We start from the raw sequence: 21,277 nt of genomic DNA, 5'->3' as shown, positions 1-21,277 counted from the left end.
TATTGCTTAACTATACAAGAAAGAAACTTCTATTAGATGTGTATTTGGAAAAGCATTCAGGATTGTACTGAATGTGGCCCTCCTGGACTCTGCACTAGGAATTTCCCAGAAAGGTTTATGAAACAGATGTCAAAAAATAAGGATATTTCAATTTTCAAAAATCTTGAGGCAACAGAATTAAATAATTGTGATATCAAACTCAAATGCTGGATACATTTTCCAAACTTGCGTGGAAACTGATGAGTAATGCCTTTGGAAACTGATGAGTAATGCCTTTGGAAACTGATGAGTAATGCCTTTGCAGCACCAGTGATTGGGACTGGACCTGGGCTCAATTCCTGGGCTCTCTGTAAGGAGTTTGTACAGTCTCCCCATATCTGCATGTGTTTTCTCCGGGGGCTCCGGTTTCCTCCCACCCTTCTAAAAAATGTACTGGGGTGTAGGTTAATGGTGTGGCATGGACTTGTAGGGGTGAATTGGCTTGTTATAGAGCTGTATGCCTGCTTTGAGAAGCAGAACCAAACAGTGCCTACCAGAATCCCTGCAAAAACTGAGGACTCTGTGATATCTGTCTCTGAGGACAATGACAGAACATCATTCAAGAGGGTGAAACTTCGCAATGCTTTTTTAAATTTTTTTTTATTTTTCACACTATAAACCATATTGACCAAGATACATACAGACATTTTTCTTCTTAAATATATAGTGTCATTTTCTCCCCCTTTTTCCCCCCTCCCTCCCTCACTCCATTTCCCATTTATTTAAAGTTCAATCTATAAGATACATTAAACCCATTAAACAATGTTGTCACTTTATAAAAATAAACAAGAAATTCCACTGAGTCAGTTCTTTTCATTATCTTCTCCTTCTGTCATTTTAGGTGGTGGAAGTCCATGGTAGGATTTCTCTATTGTGTTTCATGTATGGCTCCCATATTTGTTCGAATATTGTAATGTTATTTTTTCTAATGGAATACATTTATTCATTTCTGTATACCATTGTTGTATTCTCAAGTTGTCTTCTAATTTCCAGGTTGACATAATACATTTTTTTGCTACAGTTAGGGCTATCATAACAAATCTTTTTTGTGCTGCATCCAAATTGAGTCCAAATTCTTTATTTCTTATATTACTTAGGAGGAAGATCTCTGGGTTTTTTGGTATATTGCTTTTTGTGATTTTATTTAATATCTGGTTTAGATCTTCCCAAAATTTTTCCACTTTCTCACATGTCCAAATTGCATGAATTGTTGTTCCCGTTTCCTTTTTACAGCGAAAACATCTGTCTGATACTGTTGGGTCCCATTTATTTAACTTTTGAGGTGTGATGTATAGCCTGTGTATCCAGTTATATTGTATCATATGTAACCTCGTGTTTATTGTATTTCTCATAGTTCTGGAGCACAGCTTCTCCCATGTTTCATTCTTTATCTTTGTTTAGATCTTGTAACCATTTTTGTTTAGGCTTACCATTTGTTTCCTCGTTCTCCTTTTCTTGCAGCTTGATGTACATGTTTGTTACAAATTTTAAAATTATCATTGTGTCTGTAATCACATATTCAAAATTGCTTCCTTCTGGTAGGTAACCTCAGACTGTTTCCCAATTTGTCCTTCAAGTAGGTTTTCAGTTGTTAGTATGCAAACATTGTATCGTGAGCTATATTTATCCTTCATTTGTTCAAAGGACAATAATTTACCTCCCGAAAAACAATTTTCTATTCTTTTGATCCGTTTTCTCTCCCATTCTCTAAAGGAAAGGTTATCTATTGTAAAAGGGATTAGCTGATTTTGCGACAATATTAGATTTGGTAGTTGGTAATTTGTTTTATTCCTTTCTACATGAATCTTCTTCCAAATGTTGAGCAGATGATGGAATACCGATGAATTCCTACATTGCACCAATTTTTCATCCCATTTATATAGTATATGTTCAGGTATCTTCTCCCCTATTTTATCTAGTTCTAATCTAGTCCAATCTGGTTTTTCCCTTGTTTGATAAAAATCTGATAGGTATCTTAATTGTGTGGCTCTATAATAATTTTAAAAGTTTGGTAGTTGTAAGCCTCCTTGTTTGTACCATTCTGTTAATTTATCTAGTGCTATCCTCGGTTTCCGCTCTTTCCATAAAAATTTCCTTATTATTTTCTTTAACTCCTTGAAGAATTTCTCTGTTAGGCGTATTGGTAATGACTGAAATAGGTATTGTATCCTTGGGAAAATGTTGATTTTAATACAGTTTATCCTTCCTATCAGTGTTAGTGGTAAGTCTTTCCAATGCTCTAAGTCATCTTGTAATTTTTTCATTAATGGATAGTAATTGAGTTTATATAGATGGCCGAGGTTTTTATTTACTTGTATACCTAGGTATCGCATTGCTTGCATTTGCCATCTAAATGGCGATTCTTTCTTAAACTTTAAGAAATCCGCATTATTCATTGGCATTGCTTCATTTTTATTTGCGTTGATCTTGTACCCCGACACTTCTCCATATTCCTTCAATTTCCTATGTAATTCTTTTATTGATATTTCTGGTTCTGTTAATTATATTATAACGTCATCTGCAAATAGACTGATTTTATATTCCTTCTCTTTCATTTTTACCCCTCTTATTTTATTTTCTGTTATCAGTTCTGCTAGTGGTTCTATAGCTAACGCGAACAGTGAGGGAGATAGTGGACATCCCTGCCTTGTTGATCTGCTTAAGTTAAATTGTTTTGATATATATCCATTTACTGTCACTTTTGCCAATGACCCCTTATATAATGCTTTAATCCAATTAATATATTTCTCTGGTAGGCTGAATTTTTGTAGTACTTTGAATAAATAATTCCATTCTACTCTGTCAAAGGCCTTCTCTGCGTCTAACGCAACCACTACTGTTGGAGTTTTATTTCCTTCTACTGCATGAATTAAGTTAATAAATTTACTTTTATTTATTGTCTGTTGTTCGTCTTTTTTTAATAAATCCAGTTTGGTCTAGATTTACTATTTTTGGTACATAGTCAGCCAATCTGTTTGCTAATAGTTTAGCTATTATCTTATAATCTGTGTTAAGTAAAGATATTGGTCTATATAATGCTGGTGCAAGTGGATCTTTCCCTGTCTTTGGGATTACTGTAATTATTGCTGTTTTGCATGAATCTGGTATGCTTTGTGTTTTATCAATCTGGTTGATTACTTCCAGAAGGGGAGGAATTAATAAGTCTTTAAATGTTTTATAGAATTCTATTGGGAATCCATCCTCTCCTGGAGTTTTATTGTTCGGTAGCTTTTTTAATATCTCCTGTAATTCTTCTATTTCAAATGGTTTTATTAATTTATTTTGCTCCTCTGTTTGTAATTTCGGTAGTTCAATTTTAGTTAGAAATTCATCTATTTTGTCTTCTTTCCCTTCGTTTTCAGTTTGATATAGTTGCTCGTTGAATTCCCTGAAGTTTTCATTGATCTCCGTTGGATTATATGTAATTTGTTTGTCCTTTTTCCTTAATGCCAATACCATTCTTTTAGTTTGTTCTGTCTTAAGCTGCCACGCTAGAATTTTGTGCGTTTTTTCTCCTAGCTCATAATATTTCTGTTTTGTCTTCATTATGTTCTTCTCCACCTTATATGTTTGTAGTGTTTCATATTTTATTTTTTTATCTGCCAATTCTCTTCTTTTAGTTGTATCTTCCTTTATTGCTAATTCTTTTTCTATATTTGTTATTTCCCTTTCCAACTGTTCGGTTTCCTGATTGTAGTCCTTCATCTTAGTTACATAACTTATTATTTGCCCTCTGATGAACGCTTTCATTGCGTCCCATAGTATAAACTTATCTTTCACTGATTCCTTATTTATTTCAAAGTACATTTTAATGTGTCGTTCAATTAATTCTCTAAAATCCTGTCTTTTAATAGCATGGAGTTTAATCTCCATCTATACATTCTCGGTGGGATGTCCTCTAGCTCTATTGCCAATAACAGGGGTGAGTGGTCCGTTAATAGTCTAGCTTTATATTTCATTTTCCTAACTCTCCCTTGAATGTGGGCTGATAACAGGAATAGGTCTATCCTTGAGTATGTTTTATGTCTACCCGAATAATATGAATATTCCTTTTCCTTTGGGTGTTGTTTCCTCCATATATCCAAAAGTTGCATTTCTTGCATCGATTTAATTATAAATTTGGTTACTTTGTTCTTTCTGTTAGTTTTTTTTCCCAGTTTTATCCATGTTTGAGTCCAAATTAAGGTTAAAATCCCCTCCTATTAGTATGTTCCCTTGCGTATCTGCTATCTTCAAAAAGATATCTTGCATACATTTTTGATCTTCTTCATTAGATGAATATACATTGAGTAAATTCCAAAATTCTGAATATATCTGAGATTTTATCATTACATATCTCCCTGCTGGATCTATTATTTCCTCTTCTATTTTGATTGGTACATTTTTATTGATTAATATAGCTACTCCTCTGGCTTTTGAATTATATGATGCTGCTGTTACATGTCCTATCCAATCTCTCTTTAATTTCTTGTGTTCCACTTCAGTTAGATGTGTTTCTTGTACGAATGCTATATCATTTTTTTCTTTTTTCAGTAAATTTAACAGTTTCTTCCTTTTAATTTGGTTATGTATTCCATTAATATTTAAAGTCATATAGTTCAACATAGCCATTTCATACTTTGTTTATCTTTCCTTTCCATTTCCTCATCACCACCTTCCCTTCTTATCCATTTCTGCTTTCTTTTTTTTGAACACATTTCTAAAACATAAAATATTTCCACTATTCTCATATCTAAAATTCCTTTAACCCCAATAGTCCCTCCCCTTTCTGAGTTGCCCTTTGTCCCTTGTCGGGCAACCACATCTCCCCTCTCCATTTGGATTTGCAAATTTGCTCGCGTCAACTGATTTCGCAATGACTGTAATTCCTCCCCACCCAGCCCCCCAGAAAAGATTTTAATCTTCATATATAACAAAGGTCACTCTCTTAATTCCCTCCTTACTTCCTTTCTTCCCTTAGTTCTTACCTATACTCTATTTATATATATATATATATATACACACACACCTCTATATATATATATATACACACACACACACACACACACGCACCTCTCTCTCTCTCTATATATATATATATATACACACACACCTCTCTCTCTCTCTCTCTATATATATATATATATACACACACACCTCTATATATATATATATATATATATATATAGAGGTGTGTGTGTATATAGTTTGTTGTCATTTTTGTTCTTGTTACATCTCTTCATCTTTCTGTCTGTTTTGTAGTTGTTCTGCAAATTTTGTTCTGCAACTTTTGGTGCTTCTTCCGGATCCGAGAATAGTCTGTTTTGCTGCCACAGTATAACTATTTTAAGTACTGCTGGGTATTTTAACATAAATTTACAACCTTTTTTTCATAGGGTCGTTTTTGCTGCATTAAACTCCTTCCTCTTCTTCATGAGTTCAAAACTTATATCTGGATAGAAAAAAATTTTTTGACCCTTGTATTCAGTGGTTTTTTTATCTTCTCTTATTTTCTTCATTGCTTTTTCCAATATATTTTCTCTTGTTGTATATCTTAGGAATTTTACTAGAATGGATCTTGGTTTTTGTTGTGGTTGTGGTTTAGGGGCTAATGTTCTGTGTGCCCTTTCTATTTCCATTTCTTCCTGTAATTCTGGTCTTCCTAGGACCATGGGGATCCATTCTTTTATAAATTCTTTCATATTTTTGCCTTCTTCATCTTCCTTAAGGCCCACTATCTTTATATTGTTTCTTCTATTATAATTTTCCATTATATCTATCTTCTGAGCTAACAGCTCCTGTGTTTCTTTAACTTTTTTATCAGATTCTAATTTCTTTTTTAAGTCATCTCCTTCCATTTCTATGGCTGTTTCTCGTTCTTCCACCTTGTCTACTCTTTTTCCTATATCTGTCATGATCATCTCTAATCCATTCCTTTTTTCTTCTATACTTTTTATTCTTCTTTTTATTTAACTGAATTCTTGTGACTGCCATTCTTTTACTGTTTCCATATATTCTTTAAAAATATATATATCCATGTACTTGCCATTCCCTTCATCTTCCATTTCTCTGTGTTCTTCCTCCTCTTCTTCTGAGTCCACTCCAGGATCTGTGTCCTTTACCTCTGTCTCTTCTGGTTTTCTTGTTGGGTTGTTTGTTTTATTTTGTTGGGTATTTTTGGTCTTCTTATTTTTATTAGAAGTGACTTGGTGTTGGTCTTCTTCCTCTGGGTTGGTCATCTGCTGTTTCTTTGATTTCTTATTTTTCTCTCTTCTTTCTTGTTCTCGTTATTTTCTGTTTTCCTCTTGCTGTTGTGTTGTAGTCTGTTTCAGCTGTGGAGATCGACTCCTCAGCTGGTCCCCCCTCCCGTCAGTGTTTGTCTTGCGCATCGCGCACTTTTGTTTGGCTCCGTGAGCCTTTTTTGTAGTCCCGAGTTCGGGGCTTCGACTGACGTCAGGGAGCGGGCTTCTCTCTCCACGACGGGCCTCCTCGTAAGGCCTTCACCTTCTTCTTCCGACGTCTTTCCTTCTTCTTTTCTTCCTGTTGCTTTTGGTTTTTGTTTCTTCGCTGCCATTTTCTCCACACTTTTACTTTCATTGTTTTGGTTTTTATGTTTGTGCCTTTGCTTTTTATCTATCTTTTATTAAACTTTTCTGGAGAGGGCTGGAGTTCCCCTACCGGCCACGACTCCATCACGTGACTCCTAACCTTTGCAATGCTTGACAGCATACCTGGCAGGGTACTAAAAATCTGTGCCAACCAACTAGCAGAGTGCTCACAGATATTTTCAACCTATTATTGCAGCAAAAAGGCATCAATCATTCCGGTACCCAAGAAGAGTAGCGTGAGCTGCCTTAATGACCATTTCCCAGTAGCACTAACTTCTAATCTAATGAAATACTTTGAGAGGCTGGTCATGGCCAGAATTAACACGTACCTAAGCAAAGATCTGTACCCACTGCAATTTGCCTATCGTCACAATTGCTCCACAGCAGATGCAATATTGCTGGCTCTCCACTCAGCCCTGGATCACGTCAAAAACAGTCATCTATACACACGGCTGCTCATCGACTACAGCTCGGCCTTCAATATCATTATTCCCTGAGTGCTGTTCAAGAAGCTACCAACACTAGGCCTCTGAACCCCTCCTCTCCCACCCCCCCAACAAATGGATCCTCCTCATCAGCAGTCAGAATGAATTGGAAACATCTCCAACACGAGGACACGTGCTTAGCCCACTGCTCTACTCATTGTACACCCATGACTGTGTAGTCAGACACAATTCCAGCGCTATCTACAAGTTTGTCGATGACGCCACAGTTGTCAACAGAATTGCAAATGGCAATGAAGAAACGTCCAGGAGGGAGATCGATCAGCTTGTTGAATGGTGTGGTGTAACAACAAAAAGGTACAGGAGCCTGAAGACTCAGCGGCACAAGGACAGCTTCTTCCCCGGTGTCATCAGATTCCTGAATACAGGCAGTCCCCGAGTTTAAAAACTAGTTCCGTTACCTAGGTCTGTATTTAATTCAAATTTGTATGCAAGTTGGAACAGGTACATATGGTCCTTATTTAGCATCAATACACTAAAACACCTTAAAACATAGTAATACAGTACATAATACAGGTAATAATACTGTACACAATAAAACTACATAAGTTAATACTTAAGGAGAAGATGGAGAGATGGGTACAGTTTGGGTACCCCATGGCCCTCCCATATTTTCACTCCTTCCAATCCATGTCCGGCTCCTTCTCACTCCCCCCTCCTTGGTGGCGGCTTGCTTTGCCTAGGCCGTGTGCGGTGCAGCCTGACAGTAGCGTGGTGAAGGCACAACTGCTGCTTCTCTCTCTTTCCACACCCCCCCCAGGTCAGTGTGGGGGTGCTGGTGGCAAGCTATTGTGGGAAGTGGAGCAGTGTGGGGGAATGGGACTAGTGTGGAGACTGTTGGTGTCACAATACTAATAACATTTTTTGGTTATTATTAGAAAAATGACTCAATCGCACTCAAACCTGAAGTTGACACCATTCTACTTCCAGTCGGCCTGTAACAACAGATTGTAAATTGGATGTTTTAACCCGGGGACTGCATGTAATCAATAAACAAGACACTGCCTTATTTTTCGTGCACTATTTTTAAAAATATTGTTGTAAGATGGTTTATGAATGTTTGCACTACAACGCTGCTGCAAAACACCAAAGTTTGTGACTTGTTCATGACAATAAATTCTGATTCCTGTTAATTAATCATTTTATTTATTCCAACTTAGTTTCCCCCGCCATGAATGAATCTTTGGCATTCATCACTGTTCCATGTGGTAGAAGGATGGATCTGGCATCATGCCAGGTCCGAGAGATTCATTAACTACATAAGATGCAAGCTCGAATAATTAGCCAGAGTTTGATCATCTAACCATCCCTTTGAAGGTAACTCAGGCTATTCTACCTCATTCAAGGCTGAGATCAATTGTCTCACCCTCAATAACTTCACGTTCCAAGAACAAAACAAATCTAATTGAAACACTGATTTAAAAATAAATCAAAGAATTACGGATGCTGGAAATTTAAAGAAAAATACTGCTAGGTATATTCAGGTCAGGCAACATTTGTAAAGGCATTCCCTCCACAGATGCTACCTGATCAAAATCTGTCACCATACAAGCAGTGTTCCGTGTACTTTTAAAATGTGAATAGGAAAAGTCAATAATCAAAAAAAAATCCTGAATATAAACAAGCTGTTTGTAAACAAGCTGTTCGGCCAGCCAGTACCCATCTCTCTTAATCCCATTTTTCAACTCTTGCCATTTGAAATATCATGGCAGTGCCATCTAAATACTAATTTGCCGTTGGCACCACGGTCTTTGGCAGAATCATATACGGCAATGAGGAAGCGTAAAGGAGGGAGGGAGATTAGTTGAGTGGTGTCACCACCACCTTGCACCCAATGTTAGCCAAACCAAGGGGTTGATTGTGGACTTCAGGAGGAAGTCAGGAGAACATGAACCAGTCCACATTGAGGGCTCAGCAGTAGGGAGGGTCAAGAAATTCCTGGGTGTCAACATCTCTGAGGATCTGTCCTGGAACCTCCATGTCACTGCAATCACGGAGAAGGCCCGCCAGCAGCCATACTTTGTTTGAGGAGATTTGGTATGTCACCGAAACTCAAAAAATTCTACAGGTGTACCATGGATTCTCTGGACATCTACAACAGGTGAAACTTAAGAAAGCAGCCTCTATCCTCAAGGACTCCCACCACCCAAGCCATGCCCTCTTCACTCTGCTACCATCGAGGAAAGTATATGGGAGCCTGAAGACAAGCATTCAGTGGCACAAGGGCATCTTCTTCCCTCTGCCATCAGATTCCTGAATGAACAATGAACCACAGACTCTGCCTTTGGTCTTTTTCTTGCACTTTAAAAAAAAATTTATTTTGTAAGGTGGTTTATATAGATGTTTACACTGTGGCGTTGCCAGCAAACAACGAATTTTGTGACATGTTCATGACAATCAATTCTAAAATACTTAAATATGGAGAGACTGCCTGGCTCCACAATCAAGCAGTGTGTTTGAGATTTCAACAAACATCTGAGTAAAAATTAATTCTTCAGGTCCTCTCTGTTGTCTCCTACTCCCCTTTGGTTATCAACACCTCTGCCAAGGTGACAAGTTTTTCACTATCCATTCCTGCAGTTTTATATGCCCCTCCATTTTGTGCCTCAATCAGGTTCCCTTTTAAACCTGGAAAAATAAACCCAGCTTATTTAGTTTTCTGAACTAAAACATTCTATTGCAGGTAACATCCGAGGGAATCTCCTCTCCATTCTTATCTTGACTGAATTTGAGACAAATCCAAGTTCACAAGACCAGAGTTCTTTTCAAATCAAACTGAAATGCAAAATTAATAAGTTTTATTAATAAAGCTATCTGTAATGTTTGGCTAATTAACACAAAGTAATTTTCTGTAGAAAGCAGCCTGGCTTCATGAATGGGGAAGAATTTTCAGGGTACTTTTTAAACAAAAACTATGCTGTATCATCAAGGAAAATATTTCAATGTATAATATCAACGTACAAATAACAGAGATTTGCAACACCTTCGCTAACATTCAAGGGTGAGACCATGTTGTATCTTGGCAGAATCTAAATGGAAAGGTCTTGGTTAACTCGACAGCAGAGATCCGTATCTGTGAAACAGAGTTTGGATTCCTTCATGGCATCAAGGAAATTAAATTCAAGTACCTAATCTGGAATTCAATAACAACAGAAAACCATGATACCACTGGATAGTTGTGAAAACGCATTTGGTTCATTAATGTTCTCAAAGCTTTGGCAACGTCTGTGAAAAGTGAAAGAGAGTTTCAAGTCGAACACTAATGTTAATGGTCTTTCTATCGATGCTCCCTAACCTGAATATTTCCAGCATTTTTAACTTTATTTTGGAATCTGAAACCCAGGAATGTATACTGAAAAGTTTCAACTTCAAGTCCATGTACACTTTTGAGGGACCTGTTGAAGTAGAAAAGCTTCCCACAAACTTATGTCAAATCAAGTTGAAGGAAATTTTCAGCCCTAAATTTTTGCCTGATTTTATATTTTTAATCCTCAATATCATGTTCCTCTGAAGATGGAGTCTCAATGATAATCCCCCCAAAAAATTACTGTTTAAAAAAAACACCAGAAAATGTAACTGGACCTCAGTCAAATTGCTTTATTAACAGTAGCACTGTTGAAAACTTCCTTCCAATCTTTTCAATCTATTCTGTGCATTAAGGGAAATTTAAATTTTTTAAAATTTAGACATACAGCACAGTAGCAGGCAATTTCGGCCCACAAGCCCGTGCCGCCCAATTTACTCCCCATTAACCTACACCCCCGGTACAATTTTGAAATATAATTTCATATCTGGCTTACCAAAGGACAAAACAGCATTCAGCCCAAGCCTAGTTCCTTGTCACCCAAAACTGTAAATAAGATTGAAGCTCTACCCATACGATCACTTTCATGCAATGTCCAATCATAATTAAGGGGTTTAGGAAATACCGTCATCTGTTCAGAGGGGTTATTAAATGGTTGGCAACCATCTTAATTTAGAGTCTGGAGAAGCCCGATAACTATCAAAGTATCTGTGTTTGCTGGCCACATACCCATTTCAAGTATTTAACAGAGTCTCTGGCTCAGATAAAGAACAATACAGCATGTATCCTAATTCATCAATCTCCTCTTCAGTCAGTTCCAAAAACAGGTTCACTTTGGTATCTAAACTGCATGGCAAGAACCCTTGCTCCAGGTAGCTTATCAGTTCTTTGAGAACCAGCAGAAATTTATCAGCTAGCAACTCTGGAGCCCAGTTTACTTCCTTTGCACAACCATGGAGGATCACATTGGTTAGCTGACTGGCTGTCAACTTGCTGAGAACAGGGCTGGACTTGCAGATTGCCTTCAGTATCTTGAGGCAGCAACAGCGACAGCCTCCGTCCCTCTCATCCAGGCCTCGGAGCTTGGCAGTTTCGGCAGTTCTGAAGCTTTGCCGCCACATGTTTTCATACCGTCCATTGCGATGCGGTTTGGCAATCAGCACGGTGTCCTCCATCACTATCAGCGGCAAGAAGTCAATAAATAATCTTTTACTCGTGTCGTACTGAACCTCTAAAGTCAACGTTTCTGATGGAACCACAGGCCGAATGATGAGGTCCAGGATGCTTCCAATAGCCGGCCAGTTGATGGTCCCGGACAAGACCTTATCAAAAGTTTCAGTCACTACTTTAGGTGACAGGTAACCACCCACAATGCAGCGGTCCCAATAGCTACTGCTGCGGGGAAAGTATTCCAGATTTTCCCTGCGGACCAGCCAGAATCCAGGGACATTCATGATGGTCTCTTCTCCTGGAACTGTATCCCAGAGGTTCTTCTCCAGGACCAAAGGTACCATCAACTGAACATGATCTGCAGTGATGACCTAAAGAGTCAGATACAATTAAACTCTACTGTTAACACTGTCAAAGCATGCCCTATCAAGACAAGTATCTAGAGCAACAATAAAACAATGCTAATAATGATAATAAAACCATCACAATGCAAACCCCTCAAACTCCAGCCATTGAATATCCTTTTTGCCATCCACATGTTCCATGCACAATCGAGTAAATCTGTATCTCTTTCTCAAGACACAATGGAGTGTGAAGCTGACATTTTGTAGTTCCAAATTCAGTTAAACCAGTGATTAAATCCACAGAACACCTGCGCCTTTTGGATTTGTGCCACTTTGCAGTATTTCTGAAATTTGCATCCCTTGGCAACATCCAGAACTGTTATTTAGGATGGGCAAAATAAATACAGGTATGTATCCCTCCTCCACAATGTCTAACAATGTATGTACATTTATCAGATCCCTTTCTAGTACTGCCATGCTATTCTGAAGTACTGCCATAACTTGGAAGTCTGATACTGATCTGTGTATAGAAAGATGGCATGCTGAAATTTGGAGTTGTATACCACAAGAAAATTACTTGTAATGTAAGTCAAATATATTTGGAAGATATGGAGCCCTTATTTACAAAATATGGGTGTTAATATTTAAATGAGGCTCTGACATTCCCTTACTCCTTAAGTAATAGGTACCCCTGTTGAGGGGGTCTTGTCCCTTTCTTACCATCTTTTCTTTCTTTGTAGGGGGATAGAAGGGGGGAGGGGTTGGAATATAGGGAGATTTTATTTTTATATGCCACATGTATTGATTGAATTATTTTCATGCTTTATTTGTATGGTTCTAAATTTATAAATACAATTTATTTAAAAAAATAAAAACATATCTGAATTAACACCATTTACTCATGTAATAGTCAACCCTTTTTCTAATGCCAAATATCACGTGTATTCCAAACGAAACTTGTAAAAGTTGACCACCCCCCCAATTTTTGGCCCCAGACACCCGTCCATCCGAGCTCCCAACGCTCCAGCTGCCTGCCCACCTGAGCTTCCGATGCCCTGGCGCACCCATTCAGGTTCCTGATACCCTGAAATGTACACGTAAACCTGGTCCCAGCCATCTGAGAACCCGGCACCTTGAACGATGCAGGTACTTAAAGAAGTCAAAAGTATGACCGGTGTAAAAGTCGACCCCCCCCCCCCCCCACATTTGACTGTAAAAACTGGTCCAAACAACATGTACTGTATGCACAACACAAATGGTTTTAGTGTACTGTTGAGGGAACATCAACTTGAATGGGATGACTTGCTGCAAGTAGCATTAAACTCAACGTTTGTCTGGTTTGTCAAGTGTCCCCAAGACCAGGAGAGTTTTTCCCAAAACCCAACCAATGTATACCTTCCAGCCAGCATAACATTAATAGAGTACTTTGTCAATATGGTCGACTGGCTGCCATGACTCCTCGTGGCAACTCAAAGCATTTTGCAATGTGTGAGGCCACGCCGAGGCGGACACAATGACAAAGCAGATAATGCAGATCAACTTACTCTGACGGGTTAAGCAATTGCCAGTGAGACATTACTGTGATCTCATCTCACACTTCATAAACCAGACATCTGACCCTTTCTGATCCCCATGATCAATTTAAAAACAAATCCTTCTCTTTCTGCTATACAGCATTCAACAACTGGAAAGGTGAAGTGGCTGACTGTCAGAACCAACGCAACCGATTTAATGGAATTAGATTGAACCCCAACCTGTAAGTCGTCATACAGACTGCCACTGAGGTACATATCCCGGAGGGGCATGTCAGGGAGCTTGGTGTGGATGAAGTTTCGCAGCTCTGCACAGATATCCAATGCAGCTTGCTTGGCTCGGCTCATTTCCACACCCGGGATAACAACATGTTTACGATAATAAACAAAGAGCTTGTCTTGCATGGACAGACGAAGTCGGGCTTTCTTCAGATCCATTTGGGTCTTCTTACTAGGACTGGCATCCTGAGAAGTGTCTGCATTGAGGTACAAAATGGAGCAAATATAGCCAAAGTCATGTGCAAAACAACTGATGTTTGTAAAGTCAACCACAACATACAGCAAGTACAAAATGCCTCAGCAAGTGAATAGGATAAATGAACAAAATTGTCTCCTTATCCCAATGCGAGAACAGGAAGCCTGAGATCAACATAAAAATGATAACACTGGACAACAAAGATTTTGCTTCTAGAACACTTTTGGGTGTATTTTATGGATTTTGGACTACTGTTCACAAAAAAAATCACCTTAAAGATTTTCCTATCAAGTACCTTTTTTTTTTAAAGATATAACCTATTTTTGTGATTTACAGTTATATTTCAAGTCTAATTCAAGCATTCAAAACCGTGAAGTGCAACATGAAATTGAAATTCAGGTTCTTCGTTCGCACTTGGACTTCTTCCCCGCTGATCTTGGTGCCGTCAGTGACGAACACGGTGAAGGTTTCACCAGGACATTGTGATCATGAAAAAGCAGCGTCAGGGGAACTGGAATGTATCAGTGCCGGCCGACTATTGTTGGACACTGATATGAGAGGCATCCGATGCGGAGTACAAATAAAAATCAGCGGCAAAACATTTTTAGGTCGGTTGAACTAACGCAATGTGCCAGCGTCATTATGTGATTAAACACGGCAAATTAAAGTTACTGTATTTGATGCCACTTTACAACACTTCAAAGTAAAGCAGTTTAATTTCACACAACAGATTAGAAATGTAGTTTTCAGTTTTAATACCAACATGGAGCCTCTCCCAGCAGCAAACGCTGCAGCCCCTCTGCACCCTTGCAGTGACCACGCTCCTTTGGTCACCTGCAGCTCTTTACTTCTCTGCCGAAGCAGCGGTGTGGCCAAAGCACTATCCACACTGCCAGACGTGGCACACACCACCCAGCGTAGCGACCAGCTCATCTGTCACTAGGCCCAGGTTTCCCCAGCAATGTTCAGCGCCCAGTGGCTGCCATGCACAGGTTCTGCCGGGAAACTGCGGCCAGCGAACAGGAACCGTGACGTGGTAAAGGAAATTTAAATTTTGCATACAAGACCCAGGGAATATTATTGAGCCAATTTTAGGGGAGGGGGAAAAAAGTGGGTTTTATACTCCATCAAATATGGTAATTTAATGCTTCTCCAACTTCATACGTGATACAGCAAATTATCTTTGTGTTCAGTTTGAAGCTGTCGATCATGATTCCCAATTTTGTATCAGGAAGTAAACTTTTTGAAAGTGTTGCCCAGTGTTATTATCCTGCTAAATGAAACACTTAGTTCTGACAGCTCAAAAATGGACACCAGTAGATCAGCTATAAAAGTGTTCCATAGTCCATAACATTCAACCAAGGCAGATTTTAAAATGATCATATGCTGAACCATGTGCATGTCATTACAACACAGTACAAGCTAAAGAACAAAGCATTTAAAGAAAATGAAAATATGAAATATACCTAAAATCTCTTTTGTGACTTCAGGATATTCTAAGGCACTTCTGAAGTATAGTCACAAATGCAATATGGCAGGAGTGGCCAAACCATGGCTCGCGAGCCACTTCTGGGTTCTTTGAAATGAATCAAACCATGGCTCATAGATATGTTGGCTGGAGGAAACCAGTGCTCTCAAAGCCGCCCCTGCAGCCAGACGCAGTCACAGCCCAGGCTGAGTGACAAGGAAATAGAAGAGGGAATGGACACTGCAGGAACTGCCTCTTGCAGAGGAGCAGAGCGAGCAGTGCACGATGGAGTCATGTTCTCCTTGCTCGTGCTGGGCCACACCATAGCTGTGCGGTGCCAACGTTGGGTGGGCGGTCCTCTGCAGGGAGCAGCCACAGAGGTCAGGGAGCCGGGGCTGGGCCAGTGTAGCCTCTGTATTTCTTTTTTTTTTAAATTTTTTTATTTTCCACACCATAAATCACATTAGCTATGATATACACTATTTCTTTTTCACACATATACAGTGACTTTTTCTCTCCCCCCCCCCCCCTCCTCCCAAGCCACCCCCCCCTCTCATCCATTTTAGGTATACAATCTAGATTGCATTAAGCCAGTCAGACAATGTTGTCATTCAACAAAATTACACCAGAAATTCTACTGAGTCCATTCTTTTCTTTCCTTCTCCTTCCATCAACTTAGGTAATGTTTGTCCCCGGTAGGTTTTCGCTATTGTATTTAATGTAAGGCTCCTATACTTGTTCGAATATTTCAATATTATTTCTTAACCTATATGTTATTTTTTCTAATGGAATACATTTATTCATTTAAATTTAGTAGTTTCTTCCTTTTAATTTGGTTATGTATTCCATTAATATTTAAAGACATATAGTTCAGCGTAGCCCTTTTATATTTTGTTTATCTTCTCTTTCCGTTTTTCCATCATTACCTTTCCTCCTTTTCCATTTCTGTTTTCTTATTTTCAACTCTTTATAAGACAACATTCCTACAACATCCAACATTTTCCTTATTCTCCTATTTCTATCTTATTTATCCCCAATCTCCCCTTCCCCTCCTGAGTTGTCCTTTATCCCTTGTCGGACAACCACATCTCCCCTCTCCATTTGGATTTGCGAATCCACTCGCAAGCGTCAACTGATTTTGCAGTGACCGCTATTTCCCCCCTCCCCGCCTCCCCCAGAAAAGATTTCACTTTTCATATGTCATAAAGTTCACTCTTTTAATTCCCTCCTTATTCTCTCTATTCCATTACCTTCCCTTATTAATTCTTGTCTATACTATCTATATTTTCCTCTAAGTACAGATACATTCATGTATGCTCATTGTCTCTATTCACTCTTATACCTCTTTACCCGCATACATATCAATCGTGATCATTTTTACTCTCATTACCCGTCTTCATCCCTCAGTCTATTTTTGTCTTTACCCACATACATATCAATCATGATCATTTTAACTCTCATTACCCGTCTTCCTCCCTCAGTCTATTTTTGTAATTGTTCTGCAAATTTTCGTGGTTCTTCTGGATCCGAGAATAGTCTGTTTTGTTGTCCTGGAATAAATATTTTCAATACCGCTGGATGCTTTAGTATAAATTTATACCCTTTCTTCCATAAAATCGCCTTTGCTGTATTGAACTCTTTTCTCTTCTTTAGGAGTTCAAAACTTATATCTGGATAAATGAAGGTTTTTTGCCCTTTATACTCCAGTGGTTTGTTGCCCTCTCTTACCTTTTCCATTGTCTTCTCCAGTACCTTTTCTCTTGTAGTATATCTTAGGAATTTTACTACAATAGATCTTGGTTTTTGTTGTGGTTGTGGTTTAGAGGCCAATACTCTATGTGCCCTTTCTATTTCCATTTCTTGCTGTAGTTCTGGACATCCTAGGGTATTAGGGATCCACTCTTTTATAAACTCCCTCATATTCTTGCCTTCTTCATCTTCCTTAAGGCCCACTATCTTTATGTTATTTCTTCTGTTATGGTTTTCCATTGTATCTATTTTTTGAGCTAGTAGTTCTTGTGTCTCTTTAGTTTTTTTATTAGATTTCTCCAATTTCTTTTTTAAGTCTTCTACCTCCATTTCTGCTGCTACTGCCCGCTCTTCCATCTTGTCCATTTTTTTTCCCATTTCTGTTAAGGTCATCTCCATTTTATTTATTTTCTCTTCTGTGTTGTTTATTCTTTTTCTTAAATCCTTAAATTCCTGTGTTTGCCATTCTTTAAATGACTCCATGTATCCTTTAATAAGAGCAAGTATATCCTTTACCTTGCCTTTCTTTTCTTCTTCTATTTCACTGTATTCTTCCTCTTCCTCTTCTTCTGGGTTGACCATCTGTTGTTTCTTTGTTGCCCTTTCCTCCTCTTCTTTCTTGTTTCTATTGTCTTCTGTGGTCTCTTCTTGCTGCAGGTGTTCTGCAGCTGTCGTTGCCGGCTGTAGAGATCGACTCCCCAGCTGGTCCCCCCTCCCGTCGGTGTGTTTTTTTTCATTCGCATCGCGCATGCGCGAAGTATCGCGCATGCGCGGTTGCGCACTTTTACTCGGCTCTGCGAGCCATTTTTGTAGTCCATTATTTACCGACCTGAGGGAGCGGGTTTCTCTCTCCGCAGCGGGCCTCTTCGGACAGCTAAGGCCTTCACCTTTTTCCTCCTTTGTCTTCTCTTCCTCTCTTCTTACCGTTGCTTTCGATTTTTCTTTTTTTGTCGCCATCTTCTTTCCACCTTTATACTCACTTTTCTGTAACTTTTATTTCTGTGCCTTTGTGTTTTCCTTTGTTTTTCCCGACTTTTCTGGAGAGGGCTGGAGTTCACCGTCCGGCCACTACTCCATCACGTGACTCCTCCGCCTCTGTATTTCTGACATAAGCACACCTGCCTCCTGAAGAGTGTTTCTGATCTGTCGGAATACATTTGGGGATTTTTCTTAATTTCTGTCATCAGTCGTGGAGGTCTTCCTTAGAATACTAGTCCCTTTGTGATTACTGAGTCCAGCAGTACACCTTCTTCTTAATGATGTTCTAACCTGTTGATCCTAAGGTTTGGGCAATGTCTATTACTGTTTGATTCTTATTTTTCCAGCTTCAACGGCTTCTTTGACTTTCATTGGGCACAACTCTCGTCTTCATTGAAAAATGACAACTATAGACTCCAAAAGTGATCAAAAGCTTAGGACCAAGCCTAGCTCTCTTATACCTGCACCAATGAGGCAAATAAACACACCTAAATAATCACAAATACCCGTGAAGCCAAATGTCCCAAACATTATGGTGCCCTGAAACGAGGGTCTATGTATAAAAAGTGCTGCAATTTCTACACGGTCAAACCAAAGTGTGTACAAATACCCTTTAATAAAATCTGGAATGTGCACTTTAATTATATGTGAATTGCCTGGTTACAAATTTAAAACTGTGGAGCACAGGAGCAAATAAAAGAAGTGTCTTTGTCCCAAACATTATGTATGTTTACTTTTTGATTATTGAAACTAAGACAAATTCCAAAATTAAAACTACACACATAAATAAATAATCTTATGCCCATGTATTTATATTTATATAAAATTTTAAACACATGCAAGAGTAAAAACATGTCTGTCATATTTTTTCATGTCTTGCAGCTTTCAAAAACCTGAAATTTTTTATTGTATGTGGTTCTTACCTTAAGTTTGGCCACCCCTGCAATATGGAAAACAGTTAATTTGCCACAGTAAACTCCCTCAAAGTGTAATTGATGACAAGAAGAACATCTGCTTGTCCTAGGGTGACACTGATTTACCTGATGAAGGTTTAAGCAGTAGAAATACTGGAGCAATACAGCTAGAGGCTTTCGAGCTATGCGTGAAGCAAATAAGACGCACAAGACCAGAACCAAGGAATGGGAAGGCACTGTACACAAAAACTTTCCTGCCCATAATCGAAAAAGTAATTCACTCATTTCCTCTGAACAAATGCACCAATGGATTCCAAACACATTCTTGGATTAAACCAACCACTGATGACAGCCAAGAGCTGACCTGCTTCGCAGCTTGTGGGCAGGGTCTGTAGAGATCTGCTGACATTTATTTTCATGTCTCTGGTTAGTAAACGGGGCGATGACCCAATCCAGCTAGGCTCCTCCCAGCTTTGCTTTGCAGATCTCAAATCCATCTTGGAGGGGCTACTGGGGGCACTGATTGCCCGGTCATACATCTGCAAGATAAAGAAAGTGTCTCAAGAACCTTGAAGCAACAAGTACTGTGTTCTAGTTATGAAGGAGGAAATCAACACAAAGTTTAAAAAAAAATGCTCCTATTTCAGCCATTTTAGCATCACATGTGAGACTTTGTATTCTTCATTTTGCAAAACCCACTGGAATAGCAATATGGTGTATAGATTAAAAATAAAGCTACTTCACACAAAATATTATCAAACCAAATCCAAAGTGATACTTGATTTGGTCAAAGTATTGTTTTAAGTATTGGAACAGAAAAGCAAAGAAGCTTTAAAAGAAACAAGGCCATAAGACAGGAGCAGAAATAGGCTATCAGCCCACTGAGGCTGCCCCATCATTAAATTATGAGCTGATCTATTTTCCTACTCAGCTCCACCGCTCAGCTTCCTCTCCATAACCTGTGATACCTTGTCTAATCAACAACCTATTAATCTCTACTTTAAATACACCCTCTGACAGCCTCCTAAACCACCTGTGGCAACATATTTCCTATTTGAAACCTTACTAAGTGGAAACTCGGGGCCTTGAGCAGCTGAAGACACATCTGCCAAACATGGAGGCCTTAAAACTGTAGGTTGCAGGTCCAGCAAGTGATCAAGAAGGCAAAAGGGATATTATTGCAAGAGGGATTGAATACAAGACCAGGAGGGCACAGGTGAGGCTGCACCAGGTGTACGATGTGCCATCCTGATTTGCTTACTTGAGAAAAGAGATACCAATTTTGGAGACAGTGCAGAGGAGGTCATCATGTTGATTTTGGTTGTGACATGGTTTGCTTGTGAGGAGAGATTGTAGAGTGGGATAATACTGGAGTTTAGAAGGATGAAAAGGATCCTAAAGAAACAAAATTATAGTCAAGCTGGAAGCAGGGAGGTTGGTTTCTCTGGCAGGTGAGTCAGATAACCTCAAGATTCAGGGAAGTCTGATTTAGGACAAAGATGAAGAGCTGCTTCATCCAGTGAATCTGTGGAATTCTCTGGGAGAAATAGTATAATAGATAGATTTTTGATGAATAGGTAAATAAAGGGTTAAATGGAGCTGAGTCCATGGCCAGGTCAGCCATGATCTTATTGAATGAGTGAAGTAGTAGAGATCTGTTGAAAAATAAGGGTTATTCTTACCCTCTTCACAGCCAACGTTGCAATGCCTAACATAGCAGCTCCACCAACACCGAGCACCAGCCTGGCATTTGAGAGGACAAAGTCAATGGCATTTCCAACCCCATTGTCTCCTTTCTTGTTTTTTCCTTCTCCCATGCCAGCCATTATGAGCAGAGTTCACCTGGAATAAAGAAATAATTTTATTAGTAATCTTCTTAAAGCACATTCCCTTTAAGATTGACTGAGTGGTATCTGATGAGGAAGGACTGTTTATCTGGAACCAGGAAAACTACCTCCTGATCTTAACCAGTCTCCTGAACATATTCTACCTAATATGTAAACTGACAAGTCTTGAGAATCTTGCTGGTATGTTACATTGGTCCTGGATCAATTCCAAAATTAGGTTTCAAACACACAAGACGAAAAGTAATCTTCAGAGGCAAGTTAGCGTATACAGTAAGGAAAAACCCTGTTATCCACAATCCTCGCAACCAGCAGCCTCAAGCAACTGACAAAAAGAAATTCTGGAAAATAAGTAGGCATAAAATACAGA

General features: G+C 38.9%; 2 protein-coding genes across 2 annotated transcripts in view; one reads left to right on the top strand and one right to left on the bottom strand.

Moving 5' to 3' along the window:
• Positions 1–8,253, top strand: part of LOC138748131 (uncharacterized) — a 31,123-nt gene extending 22,870 nt beyond the window's left edge. Inside the window, exon 5 of the mRNA XM_069907843.1 lies at positions 8,008–8,253. Within this exon, the coding sequence (XP_069763944.1) occupies positions 8,008–8,083 (76 nt within the window). The 3' untranslated portion in view covers positions 8,084–8,253. The remainder of the gene's footprint in view (positions 1–8,007) is intronic.
• Positions 8,254–9,412: 1,159 nt separating this feature from the next.
• Positions 9,413–20,889, bottom strand: mief1 (mitochondrial elongation factor 1). The gene is made up of 4 exons (XM_069907835.1): positions 20,746–20,889; positions 19,428–19,602; positions 13,702–13,955; positions 9,413–11,974 (listed from the first exon to the last, which is right to left on the bottom strand). Exons 1-4 carry the CDS (start codon positions 20,887–20,889, stop codon positions 11,168–11,170), a joined length of 1,380 nt encoding a protein of 459 aa, XP_069763936.1. The 3' UTR covers positions 9,413–11,167.
• Positions 20,890–21,277: the final 388 nt, after the last annotated feature.

Source organism: Narcine bancroftii, chromosome 13, assembly GCF_036971445.1.
Source record: "Narcine bancroftii isolate sNarBan1 chromosome 13, sNarBan1.hap1, whole genome shotgun sequence".
Lineage (NCBI taxonomy): Eukaryota > Metazoa > Chordata > Chondrichthyes > Torpediniformes > Narcinidae > Narcine > Narcine bancroftii.
The sequence above is the reverse complement of the archived record's forward strand: the minus strand, read 5'-3'. Positions and strand labels throughout refer to the sequence as shown.

What these genes read in the sequence shown, in the direction of transcription:
- mief1 (XM_069907835.1), bottom strand. Translation starts at nt 20,889, where the DNA reads ATGGCTGGCATGGGAGAAGGAAAAAACAAGAAAGGAGACAATGGGGTT. An exon ending in CAACGTTGGCTGTGAAGAGG is followed by an intron (nt 19,603 to 20,745) that starts GTAAGAATAACC and finishes TTTATCTTGCAG; the next exon opens with ATGTATGACCGGGCAATCAG. An exon ending in GTCTGTATGACGACTTACAG is followed by an intron (nt 11,975 to 13,701) that starts GTTGGGGTTCAA and finishes CTGACTCTTTAG; the next exon opens with GTCATCACTGCAGATCATGT.